At 34.5% G+C, this 14,417-nt stretch overlaps 1 protein-coding gene across 2 annotated transcripts in view; it reads right to left on the bottom strand.

The window, feature by feature from the left end:
• LOC128671665 (uncharacterized protein) overlaps positions 1-14,172 on the bottom strand; it is a 73,514-nt gene extending 59,342 nt beyond the window's left edge. Inside the window, exon 1 of one of the 2 annotated variants that reach the window (XM_053748335.2) lies at positions 13,626-14,172. In XM_053748335.2, coding sequence (XP_053604310.1) covers positions 13,626-13,757 — 132 coding nt within the window. In that variant the 5' untranslated portion in view covers positions 13,758-14,172. Of the gene's footprint in view, positions 1-8,327; positions 8,750-13,625 lie in introns of those variants that run through there. The other variant, XM_053748336.2, reaches the window with a different exon arrangement.
• Between the last annotated feature and the right edge of the window lie 245 nt (positions 14,173-14,417).

Genomic DNA, 14,417 nt, shown 5'->3' on the forward strand with positions numbered 1-14,417 from the left:
GTTTGTGTTAACCTTTACAAATATATGAAAGAACATTATGTAGCTGGCCGTTTGAAAATTACAGTCTATAAAACACGACACTGGCTGAATAAGCACATTGCGGTATTGCCATTAAAAGTAAAATAATTCTATATTCAAATAAATTGACCACAGAACCGCTAAAGTTGTTAGTATGAATGAGTTGAATAGAGCGATTACAATCAATATTACTGTAATTTTGCAAGATGTAACTCTATGTGTAATCAAAACGGTATTTGGTCTATGAGACGTCTGATTTTATTGATGGAAGGAAACAGGTTTACTTTCTGATTAGCAAACTTGTAATTAAAACTGTGATAAGTGTCTACTTATGTAAGTACTACATTAATATTTATATTAGTATTTTGTTTTTAAAAACATAATTAAATATAGACTTTTGATTAACAATTTCAGTTAGAATTTAGTGTTCAGATAAAACAAATTTGGACGGAGATTTTAATATACAATTTAATGATTATTAAATCTAAGGCATACGTGCAACATTTTTTCTATATTTTTTTTTTATTTCCTTACTTTTATTTTTCTTGTGTTCTTACAGAATTGCTAGTAGTTTGCACCTTCCAAGTCTTCCGACATTGGGTTGCCCAAACATTGAATCGTAAATGATGTAACAGTGTTACGCAAAGTCATTGGAGGCTTTCTTTTTGCGGATATCCATAAATATTCAAACGGTCGGGGGACGTGTCACTTCCATGTCACGTAACTTGCAAAATATATACATACCTACCTGGGTCCATGTTGTTTTTGCGTTTTTAGAAACTTAACGTCAACATTAACTTGCACGCCGCCGCTGATTATATAAAACTAGCTGCGCTCCGGGGCTTCGCTCCCGTGGGAATTTCGGGATAAAAGTACCCAATGTGTTAATATAACCTAGAATTAGGTTATATTCTAACCGTGTACCATGTTTCATATCAATCGGACCAGTAGATTTTGCGTAAAAGAGTAACAAACATACATCCTCATAAACTTTCGCATTTATGATATTAGTAAGAAGTACGAAGTTAAAGTTAACGTCAAAGACTAATGCAACTCAACCTTATAGTGACAACTATTGGCACTGAGTTATAATTATAACCCTTTACAAGTTAATTAACTTTTACAACTAAGGGCAAGCAACGAAGCTGCATCCCTATGCAATATCGATGCAAGCTGTAAGCACGCCACTTGTGTTACTATTGCTAACTAATAACTTTGTACGGTCGGCTGCAATAGTCCATACATACTTACATAGCAATAAGGTTCAAAGTATGTATGGAATCATTAATACATATGTTTAGTACTATATGTTGCCCGGGGCTTCGCTCCCGTGGGAATTTTGAGATAAAATATAGCCTGTAGCAATCGTGGATAATATACTTTTCTAATGGTGAAATAATTTTTTAAATCGATTCGGTAGTTTCGGAATTTACCCGCCTCAAACATACACACTCAAAAACGCTTAACTTATATAGCTTTATATAGATAAAACAAAGTCTCTTCTTATCGAAAATATGTTTAAATTTGTTTCCCCTATAAATAGGAAATGCAAGCTAAATAAACGCGACGCATCGACGCTTTTTTAAAACAATGACAGTGAAAGTGGATTTCACTAAAACAGTTTAATTATAATGAAGTTATCGCGGAGCAGAGCCGCGGGGATTTAGACTGGAAACAAAATGGACAAGGCGACTTTGCCTTCGAAGACAAGTTCAAAGTTCTTTACAACTTTATCTTTCTCAACAAGCGGCCCGGCCCGGCTTCGCTCGTGTATATCCATAATAAATTGTACATTGAACCACTCTATTAAAAACCCGCATCAAAATCTGTTGCATAGTTTTAAAGATCTAAGCATACATAGGGACAGACAGCGGGAAGCTACTTTTTTTTTTATACTATGTATGTATGTACTGATTTTTGATATTTCTCGCGTCATTTTAATCAAATTGTAGGGAGAAATAATTTTAAGTAATTCTATACCAGTCATAGTTAACATGAGTACAAACATTTTTCAATAAATCTGTATCTACCTAATATAATGCAATAAAATCGGAGACAATTCGTCTAGCGGTTGATCCTCTCTATGCACATCCAAAAAGAGAAATCTGATGTTATCACTTGACATTAGTAGTACGCGATAATATGCGACTCCTGTCGCGTGGGACATGCCACGAGAGACTAGCTATACTTGAATATTTTATTTAACTATATTTATTTTAGTTCAAGTAAGTATGTATGTTACTATACCTAGGTCATTTAGGTTAACCGTGGCCTTCTAGTTTCGCATCTCTTGACTCTGTCTACCCCGTAAGCATAATCCTACTAATATTATTAATGTGAAAGTTTGTGAGGATGTGTGTGTTTATGTATGTCAGTTACTCTTTCACGCACAATCTATTGGACAGATTGGTATGAAATTTGGTAGGTATACAAGGAGAATGTAACCTGGAATAACACATAGGGTACTTTTATCCTGAAATTCCTAATCCGCAACTAATACTGTATAAATTTGATTTTTTATTCAGAGAAAATTTTTCGTCGAATCACAAAAGTTTGTAATTTGTACCAAACGGAAGAGGATTGCGCAAGCGCACCTTTCTCACAACCTCTCAACTCTGTACCTGTCGCGCACTGAACATTTGCATACAATACAGAATAACCATAAGTCATACTAATAGTGTTGCTTTTCCCATATCTCCTTGTATAACTAACCTTTGTTAATTAGGCAGGTAGAATAAACGACAGGGTGAAAGTTTTAATAAGACTAGTTTGAGGCAAAGATTAATTCTGAAAATGTCAATAATTTTCAGTGTTTTCTGTATGTGTGTGTTCCGTTGTGTCCCGAGAAGACTCCTAACGTCAAATTTGTTCTTTCAAACGCCAACTTCGTTTATCTTTTTTTAAACGCCCAAAAATTAAATATCCAACACATCGCCAATAAGGGTGGCTGTTGCTGAGTTAGTTTCAAGTTAGTTCTTACATATTTTATCTATCCGTTGTTCAAATTTTAACACTTTATATATTAATTTATTTATATAACTACAATTGTAATCTGTGTGGTCAATTAATGAATGGCAACCACTTCCCATTATCATCGTCTTTGTATCTCGCTCTCGCATCTAGGTACCTTAAGGTCACAACTGAAAATCAGTGTATTGCCCCTCTGGTATTAGTATCGCTGAGTTGTGTCCTTTTTGTATTGCTGCAACACACTCTTATTTGTATTGTGTGTCTTATTAATATGAATAACCTGTATGTGTTGTGTATTTTGTTTTGTGGCTACAAAAAAAGATGTTATCTATCTATCTAACGTATACAAGCCTATGTACGGTGGAATTTTGCCTATACGGTGATTTTTATCACGACTTTTGACTCATAACTATTTACGTGTGTAGTCACCGCGTATATATTAATTAAAGTCAGTAAACATTAATTATAAACAAAAAAATTTAATTCAGCCCGCTTGCAAAACCATATAATTACACTTTGGCGAAAATATGCAAAGTTAATTACATGGCCTTGAAATTTAGTTCAAAATGTGTTAACATTAAACTGTTATTAATTATAATACAAGCGTATGTTTAGAGAAAGTGTTAGTAACTGTTGGCTGTTGTTGTTGTTACTATTTGTTTATATTTCACTTGTTTTTACGATGTACGCACAGTCAGACAGAACATTATGTTACCCTGTATGAATCTCTATGGCGGCGCGGCAATAGCGGTGAGTTTGCAATTAATTTGGGTAGATTGATGTGCTGTTGACTGTACATACATGTATGTACAAGATGACTATGCTTTTAAGATACTAATTCTTACACAAAGCTACACACAAACGTAAAATAAAGTCCTATAAATAGTTTATCATAATTTGTATAGATTCTTTAGTTTCCGATAGCGTTGCCAAACTATCGATAGTTTCAATCAAAAAAGGCCTAATTAATTACATTTTATCCATATAAGCTATATAACCGATGAAATTTACTATATTATGATTACTATATTGGAATGGATTTGGATTTAGAGGATAATTCAATATGCGATAGATATAAAAGATAATTATATTAAAAAAACACTTTGACACTTCTATTTATTTGTAACTCTCTGTTTCGAACTAAAGAAGCTGCCGTCGATGGTAGATATGAGAAGTCTGTTGCAGAAATCTGATGGTATCGGAAATGACGAAATTGGATCCCGTTACTACGTTTCGAACGTGTATATCTATACTAAAATCTAGCAATAGTACCCTGTTTATTTCTACATACACAAATGTCCGAAGAATTACATATTTAAGATTATATTGCGAATTCGTTTCGGGTGATTTCGGTGGAAATATAAGTACCTATACATGTAAGTAGCCTGTGCTAAATTTGAAGGATATTCAGGCAATTTGTAACAACTCCTATGCAAGTTGTGTGCATGTAGGAAGCGCTCAAGAGTTTTAAGTTTATATCTTAACAATCGACCATTAATTCCCGTCCACCTACTTCAAAAGCTTCCTGTACCTACACAAATACAGCTTAACTGGATGCATCTTTGAATTTAATGACTGAATTAAACAGAAAAAGGTCAAAACAGAAACCATTGATCACAGCATGACGCATACTAGTGCCATCTGTTGGCGCCACATGACATCACTTACTAACGGATTGATAGCTTCGCTTTTACCGCCAATTTTGAATTCAGAAACCGTATTGCGCGGCAATAGAGTTTATAACTGCATATTTAAATAACATCTAATTATGCAGCTTGTTAATGAAGATGTATTTATTTTAAGCTGACAATAGACTATTGGAAAATAGTTGGCCGGACTTAGCGATTTCGGTTACATTGCTGGGTTTTCCTTGAGGTAATAAAAAGCTCACATAAAAACTACGTAATGTACGTTCATAGCATTGCCATTTCAGTTTGGTGTAGGAGTCATTACTCACAGGACGCAAATCGAACTTGTTTTATACAACCATACTAATAGATGTTAAAATAGATCTATCTTTTCCTTGTTTTATTTCCTTTCGAATCAATGCCTAGACATTGTTTGATTTCATTAGAGATTCGTGCTATGCGCGTTGATTTTTGTATAATATATTGTTGATATAAGTATTTATGATTGGTTGACAATGTTTTTTAAACGAAAATTTTCTTCAAACCATAATTGTACGACGACAGAAAAAACACTTGAATTGAAACAATTTCAATTAATAGAAATTACTTAATAGAAAATCAAAACAACTTCATTTAAAGTATTTTTAACTAATTGTTTCTTTGTATCGAGAGGAGATAAAAAATTTTGAGCACTTCAAATGGCATTAAAGTAAGAGCATTACTTATCTCCAATGCACTGTCGGTGGTCTATCCGCCTGTTTTGTATATTTATGGTAATTTAAATGAGTTATTGCTTTGTGAAGCGCGTGCACTATTGAATCATGCTAATGCTGTTACATGATGTTAAGGAATGAAAAGAAAAAATACAAAATTTACGCAACACATGCATACCTTTAACTTTTTATTAAGTTGTCGAGAAAATTACGCAATATTCGTTCTAATATATTAATAGGAAAGTTGTTTTACGTATTAATCTAATATTTGAAGAGTACATACATAAACTTGAGTTTCCACAGATAAGATGGGTAATTCAGTACTATCCGTTTCACGTCTTTAAATCTCGTTGGCTACTTGTACGTTTTTTATGCAATTTTCGAACTTACGTCTACCTACTAGATACTACTAGATGTAATGTATGTATGTTTATTTCGCTTTCACGCGAAATCGACTGGACTGAATGTTATGAAATTTGGTACACGGCTAGTATATAACTTGGACTAACACATAGAGTACTTTTTATCCCGAAATTCCAACGGGAGCGAAATCCCGGGGCGCAGCTAGTTATCTATACAAAACAAATTACAAAGATCTGACAATGTACAGATATTTACAGAAAATCGTATAGTCGTTAACCTTCTTATACAATACATTTTACTACTTAAAAATATGTACTTATAAATAGGTTAAGAGATAAATTAAACAAAATGCACGATGCAAACGCGACCAGAACAGAGTAGATTGACTTGTCAATTTGCATCTATTGATTATGCAACCAGCACTGCTCTATAAGGTATGGGACCTCCACTTAAGTGGTCTATACAATCTGACCATTAAGGAGACATGACCTGGGTCTATAACTCTATATGTAGTATTTTATATCTAATTGAAATGAATAAATTGGCTTGAGTTTGAGGCTAGCGGCAATGGAGTTGAGTTGAAGTCGACATAATAGGTACAATGTCAACCCTAGGTATATAAATATTTTCTATATTTATAATAATTTATATACCCGAAACCGTCAACAGGAATCACACTTTCTATTGGAGAAAACCGCACGAAAATCCGTGCAGTGGTTTTAGTTTATCGCGAACAGGCAGACAGACAGACGCGGCAGTGGACTATGTTTATAATATGTAAGGATAATCCGCTATAGCCGGCATAAGAGCCATGTCAAAAGGTACAATCAAGGCGTCACATTGAGTCCAAGGCTCTTACAAAACAGGCGCGTCACGGTCTGTATCCCGGAGTGTCTTGAGGCGTGACGTGACGAGTGGCTCGCGCTTCTTCAGGTACCAATATGTCATTGGGAAAGTTACTACTTGCCACTAGAGTCCGATAGGTAGTCATGTAAGATGCCTTTAGGCGATTGGAGTAAAAACTGACATCAGTGCTAGTAATTAACACATTCGAAAGAAAGAATAAATATCAAAATAAAATACATAGTTGATTGGTGGCGAATCGATCGTGAAAAATCGATAAACGCTGCGACACTAATGCCGGCTGCACACTATCCCAAACATGGGTGGATTCTGTATACATCGTGGTACATACATAAGAACGTTTTTAGAAACGTATAAAAACGTTTATATAATACGTTTATAACTTATATACGTTCATCAAGTGTGTGCATAATTTTTTTTATCGAAAAGGCATCAACGCTCAATTTTTTTTACAAGCAAAATATTTTTTACCTATAATATGTTTATTGTACTGCACAATTACCTACTGAATTAACATTCAGTTTAAGGCCGGTCAAGCGTAAATATAGCTAATACCAATCCTAGTCATACAAATACGACAATCCAATAATGAGAGAACGAAGGTCGACCGCGTGGTGCAACTATCGCATGTCGGTTTGTATAGTAAAATTTTATCTTAACATTCTCAGCTTATATTTTAAATGCATTAATGGCATTAAAACATATCTATATCATATGTAAAGGACTTCCTTTATATATGATATGTTTTTAAATATATACGGCTTTACACCAAAATTAAAATTTCAAATTTATATTAATTTTATTTAATAAAGTACTTACTTTATTTCAGGGCGAAAAGTAAACATATCTATGTGTAACTATTTATATACATAGATATGTTACTTCATTAATTAAAATGAATATACTTTTGAAATTTTAATTTTGGTGTAAAGTCTTTTATACGATTAGTGGAAAATGGAGTGAACTTAGGTTATATAACTTTTACTCAATTTATTGGTTTGAAATAACTTTCTTGCACAAAACGAAAAATATAGAAAAGTAAAGGAAAAAAACTTAAAGGTGGCAGAGAACTTGTTCCTATGAAGGAATCTCTTCTAGTCATCCGGTTAGCATGATTAAGTAAAAGATAAGTAATTTTAATGACAGAATTTGGATGTTTTAACAAAAATAAGTGCAAAATTTATATAAGTGCTATGTGTATATACCTACCTAAACGTTTATAAAAATACAAGCGGCCCGTACCGGCTTCGCTCGGGTAAAAACATAATAAGTTATACCCCTATCACCTTCCTCAGGAATCAAAGGAATCACTCTATGTATTGGTAAAAACCCCATGAAAATCCGTGCAGTAGTTTTTGAGTTTACAGGCGAACAGACAGACAGACAGACGCGGAAAGGACTTTATTTTATAATGTGGAGATGTTTAAGATGGTCATTTTATTAAACTGCCTAGACATGACTTCTCCTTCTCTTCAAATTTGACCATGACATTTTGCGTTGAATCTATTCTCATGCTATTTAAAACTACCTACCTACTTATGAATTTTATGTGACTAAGTTATTCCAAACTTTTTCAAGCGCTTTTCTAGTAAAATCTTGTAATAAATAGAAATTTAAATAATCAAGACAAATTTAAGTCTAAACATAGTTAAATCGTATATCAATTTTGAACTGTTAAACTAAGTATGACGTAGATCACCGATCAATTTGTGCTTATTTATTAAATTGACGGCGCTAGGCCGGCCGGGAACGGAAAGTGAAAGTTGCCTACCTCAAAATCGCCGCGTTCCCGCACCACCATCACTTTTTTGAAGAAAATCTGCGGCATATTGTCACATTCGACCTCACTCCACTAAAAAAAAAACAATCCACTATTTGCAATTCCAAATTCAAACTCCGTAAAATATTGTTTTGGTTCACTTCTTACAATGCCACTGGCCGGTAATCAATGCACATTGAGAAAAACACAGGTTCATTTTGGCGCGAATTCAGTATTCAAATGACAACTTTTTTATTCATAAGGCACAGGCACAATCGATTGTCATTGATGAACAATGATTAGGATTACGTTTATTGGTAGTCACGTTTTCGTGCGCAGAATCAGCAAGCAGGTTCATAGATCACAATGTCCGACAGTCATCAGAAGTGGGATACGAACACAGACCTTTCCCTTCTAACACTTTGTACACAACTAAGCTACACTACAAGTATAATGTTTATAAGTACGACTCTGTGTAGGACTGACTGTTGCAATACTCGATTATTTTCGCATCGCAAAACCGTATGCTAGAACAAATAAAGTTGAAATTCATGTGACTGTTATTTCTGAGTTCGTGCAAAATACAAGTTTGTTTTAGATGCAATATCCTAGGCTCTAGTTGATGAAAATGCACTTGTAACAAGTTTAAAAAACTTGAGAAACAAGTCGTAGGAAGTCATAGACATTCTGGCTGCCATTTTATTTTCTGTACCATAGGGGTTATAAATAAACTTTTTATGTGACTGTTGTCAATATCCCAACTAATATTATAATTATTGTTATGATATTGTTTATTTGTTACCTCTTCACGCATTATCTACTGGACCGATTATTATGAAATTTAGTACACGGGTAGAAAATAACCTGGAATAACATATAGGGTACTTTTTATCCCGAAATTCCCACGGGAGCGAAGCCCCGGGGCGCAGCTAGTATTGCATAATCGTGGAATAACATAGACTTATCATTTGACAACCATTTCCTTTTTACAGCTCGTATAGTAAAAAAAAAAAGTAGTTGTATGTATTTAACCATTTTAGTTGGACCTATGGTTTGATGGTTGGATCCAACTAAAATGGAATTTATATGGGTTAAGTTTCTCCACACACCATTCATACATGCCAAACTGAATTCAATCGCCTTTCTACACCGGAATATTATGTTAGCTATTAGGTAACGTAACTAGTAAAACTACTAAAACAATATTTTAACTGCGTTCCGACATGCAAATTAACTTGTTCGACTGTTGAACTAGGAAATTACGTTGTAAATGGACAATACTCGAGTACTAAAATTACCTATACTTTCATGAAGATTTCTTGTATTCAATATTTGTATAGTTTTATTTAACTAACGCGAGAAATAGACATTAATTTTAGAAACAAACAAATTATAAATGGAAAAGCTAAGAAACCCATACTAATTTATAAATGGAAAAGTCTCTCTATCTGCCTACCTATCTGTCTGTTCGCTTTCACGACTAAACCAATGTACCGAATTTTATGAAATTTGGTATGCATATAGATAAACGCCCGTCAAAACATAGGTTCCCTTTTTTCAAAAATCTACCCCCAAATGACTGTAATAGGGGGTGAAAATTTGTATGAAAATCATGTCTATTCCGCTTCAGCAGAGAAATTCACGCGGACTAAGCCAAAAAAGCCTAAGGGTAAAAGCTAGTTCTCAATAAATGCAAAATATATTATTTTTTCCATCTTATTGTAGAGGATTTTGTTAACACAAATTAAGTACAGTCAACAGCACATCAAGTTACCTTGCATAAACCTCTATGGCGCGGTAATAGCGGCGAGTTTGCAATGAATGAGTGGGTAGGTTGATGTGCTGTAGACTGTACATGAATCAGCAATCAAACATTCTACCCACTTAATAGCAGATGGTAACCGACATCATTTCAATGATTGTTGATTATTTTCGTAATTATCTGTCAAATTCAATTGTAGGAATTATAATTTGGTCGTTGGAGACCGCAAGACACTGCGACCGTGGGACCAGTCGCCCTACCACTGTAACTGAATGAGTTTACGAAGGACTTTATACCTACCTAATGAATCAACATTGTAAAAATGAAAAAACATTTTTTTTTTGCTTCTACCCCTTCCATAAAAACCCGCCTTAATTATTTTTCTTTTATATCTCCTATGTATTATATTATGTAATAAAACTGTTTGTAAACATAGCCCACTAACAGTTTTATTATATGTATAGATATAGTTATAGACCATATTTAAGTTCGATATCGACGGGTGATCTCTCATTGAAAAATTGGCTAAACTGGCTCTCTTTTATGTATAGGTTATACGTAAATGGAAATCGGGCTTGAGTCTGAAACGGATCTCCGACAATTGCTTCGTCTACGAACGTTTCGTCGACAGAATGTCTCCTCTATTCTGTCGGCGAATCGTTCGTAGATGAAGGGTTCTGTCGTTCAAACGCCCGATGTCGAAACATTCCGTCGACGAAACGTTCGTAGACGAAGCAATTGTCGGAGAACCGTTTCAGACTCATCGGGCTTATGTTATTTTCTCTCTAATCATTTTGACTCCTTACCAAAAATTGTAGGCCACGCGAACGAAGTCGCGGACATCGGTTAGTGTATAGATATAGATGATATTTCGGTAGATGTAAACCACAAGTAGGCAGTGCCAATAAAGGCGAATGCATTACCGTATTCCATGCAGACCACAACTTAACATACAAACCCAGCTCCATAATATGTTACTTACATTATAATACTATACTAGCACGCCGCTCCAGCTACAGTCGGAAAAAACATAATTTAAAAAACCGGTTAAGTGCGAGTTAAACTCGCGCGAAGAGGTTTATGTACAATTTATAGAATTCTTATAGGAAGCCTTTCTTCGATCTCTGTGCCAACTGCTGCCAAGTTTCATCAATATAGGCCCAGTACTTTTTGAGTTTATACATTACAAATATATAGAAAAAAACCAACAAAAATCTTTTTTCTTTATCACTATGGAAGTATGGATATTTGGTATACATACGAGATACCTACGATAATAATACAGATTTTTCCCGTTCTTGAAGACATTGTTTGTGTTGACATGACATGAACACAAGTTTGTGTGCTCATCTTGTTTTTGTAGCATTGTATCTAAAAACAAAATAAGCAGTTACTTGAAAACCCCAATTAAAATTAACTAAGCCATAATTACATATTATACCTACTTACATCTAATTCTGGACCTTTCCCCATTCAGTCGTGGGCCAGGTCGTGAGGTTCCCTCTATTATGGTTGAGCTACGCGATGGCTGACCCATGCGTCAACTCGTGCTGCCAGAGGGAACTGGTCATCTCGTTTCTCATAAATTTTTATGTAAGTTAATAATCAGCACTCGGATCACAATTATAACCTGTTTTGATATACCTTTTGACTATGTATATTATGTACTTTTATATATTATTAGAAAAAACATTGTAAGAAACAATAATGGTAAGCCGATCTGGCATGATAGGGACCAACACTGTTCAAATGAGTTTCTTTCGGCATTTCTTCTCAGCAGTGGTCGTTCCGAAATGCCAGTAATTTGTAGCTTGTGCGAAATAACTAAAAATATAAAAATTGATGAGAAAAATTGCCTGTGAATATCTAATTTCTGAATGATTTGAATTTAAACTCATGTGCCATTTCATCATAAAAGACATTCTTATTCATACTTTGTTTTAGACAATCCGTCTATATTATTTATTATACTTTATCTTTCAATTATTTTGCATACTATATATACATTCGTAATGCACCATTGCAACGCAACTAAGTGTCATACATGGTCAGCCAAATGCAGTAAGTAGGTACGTGCAAATAGTACTAACATTATTATAAGTACGGTGAAAGTGGCGACTGGATCTGAATATTTATAATTAAACAAGTATAAAGTGTGTGTGATAATAACACTAAAATTAATCTGTTTGGAGATAAAGACAATTAATGATTTATTTATGTTGCTTGAAGATTACCTAACTCAACAACAGACTCATCAAAATATGCTCAGTGGTTGACAGTGCGTGATTTAACTATTCAGCCTTTAATCCATATTAATATTATGGAATGAAATGCGAAAGTCTTTCTGTCCGTTCGCGTTCACGGCTAAACTGCTGGACCGATTTTGACGAAAATTGGTATGCATCGTTCTAACATAGGTTAATTTTTTTTTTCAAAAACAACCCCCAATTCCCTATAATGGGGGGTGAAAGTTTATACGAAATCGTGTCTGTTCCGCTTTCGCAGAGAAATACACGCTGGCGAAGTCGCGGGCAAAAGCTAGTTTTTAAATCATTTGCAATTTAATTTTGCATTAATAACCTAGATTGCAAAATGTTGCAGACTATTTATTATAAGTAGGTGGGTACATATACTACGTCTTTGCCAAGTTGCATAAAAACATTTGTAGGTACTTATTCGAATAACACGCTTCGTAAAAATGCGAATGCAAAATTGATTGATTTCTGCTGATATGAATTTTCTTGATATTCAATAACTAATTGCATAACACTAATTTTAGGATTTATGAACAGCTTTAAATTCTTAAGAGATATATCTCTTTCCATCTGCTGAGCTTTTTCTCGGGTTCTTCCTCAGCCGTTGAGCGTCGGAGCTCAGTTTGTATAACAATGCATTATTATGTGCAAGACGATACGATTTATGCACACAGGTTCGGTCCTCGACGTAGGAACACAAAGCTAACAACAATTCACCCTTATTATCACCGCAAATAGGTGCACGCATGGAAACTTGTTGAAAATGTTGTTGTGTATTGTTTGCATATGTGGTTATAGTGACGTAAAATGGAGTGCAATACAGGAAACCGTTGTACCATTTGCTCCTCACGATGTGCCAACTACAAATGGCAACATTATGAACTACTTGTGACATTAAATATGAGGTGTTGTATTACGTAGGCGCACATTAGTTTTCCTTCATACTTCATCAACTCAATTGTTTATCTGACCGTATTAAAATAAAGATAATTACCAAACCAATTTTCATTTGGTTTTCGTGTTGATGAAGAAGTCAGGAAGTGGCTTACACTTATTCTTAATATATCCTAGAAAAGACTCAGCCTTGGGCCCACATTAGAGAATTGGAAGATTTTTAAGTAAATTTTTAATTTTTTACCACCGTATCTGGTTTTTCCTCTAAAAGTATTCTTTCGAAAAGCATTTCAAATAATACTTACTCTCTCTTTCATCTGAGCGTGTTCCCGGTTCCTACCTCAGCCGTTGTACGTCGGAGCCCAGGGTCCGCTTTTATATATTTCAATTAATACTTACATGCAAGTCATATCCATTCGAGATCCACGATCGCTTATTCAGGATACCTGTCACATATTTCCTTCTCCAACGAGTTAACAATCCATCATTTTTCTTCCGAGATGATCTCCGTGTCACTGTGTATCGTTCCATTTTGTATCACTTCACATACGTCAATGTAAACCAAAAGCATCCAAATTTCACAAAAACACGATAGCCACAGTCCACAGGCGTTATAAAACTAAATACATTTAAAAACAAATCTTGATCACCGACCATATAGTGTTATATAAAATGTAACGAAGCGCCGCGAATTAAATGAGTCTTTCTGCATAGATTAATCTAAGCCGTAAGGCCGTAACTAGTGCGTCACACGTGAAAAAATACATTTAAAAATAAATAGAAAGTACAAATTAAAATATTTTATTTGTGGTTTAATTCCAAAACGGAACGCAGTAAAAACAAATAAGCGAACGCTTCGCGCGTTTCTTTACAGAAGCGTTCTAAAAACAAATTTGAAAAGTCAAAAACTGAACGCGCGAAAAAAGAAAAAAGTTTTGGCGCGGTTTATTTTCGGGAGCGTCCAGAGGCGTCGGTCTGTGACTAAACTAACTTGACTAATAATAAATGTTAGGTAGAAGTTTATAGTCGCCTTATTTGTGTTACGGTATGTTGGAACGAATACAGGATCGTGATTCGAATTCGCCTATTGTGGTTTGATACCTAGCATTGACAATGGACCATTATTCGTCACATCACATTCGACCCGCATGATGGCAGCCAATTTCTTTAACCCAAATACTTGATCAAGGT

The sequence above is a fragment of the Plodia interpunctella genome, chromosome 8, assembly GCF_027563975.2.
Source record: "Plodia interpunctella isolate USDA-ARS_2022_Savannah chromosome 8, ilPloInte3.2, whole genome shotgun sequence".
NCBI lineage: Eukaryota > Metazoa > Arthropoda > Insecta > Lepidoptera > Pyralidae > Plodia > Plodia interpunctella.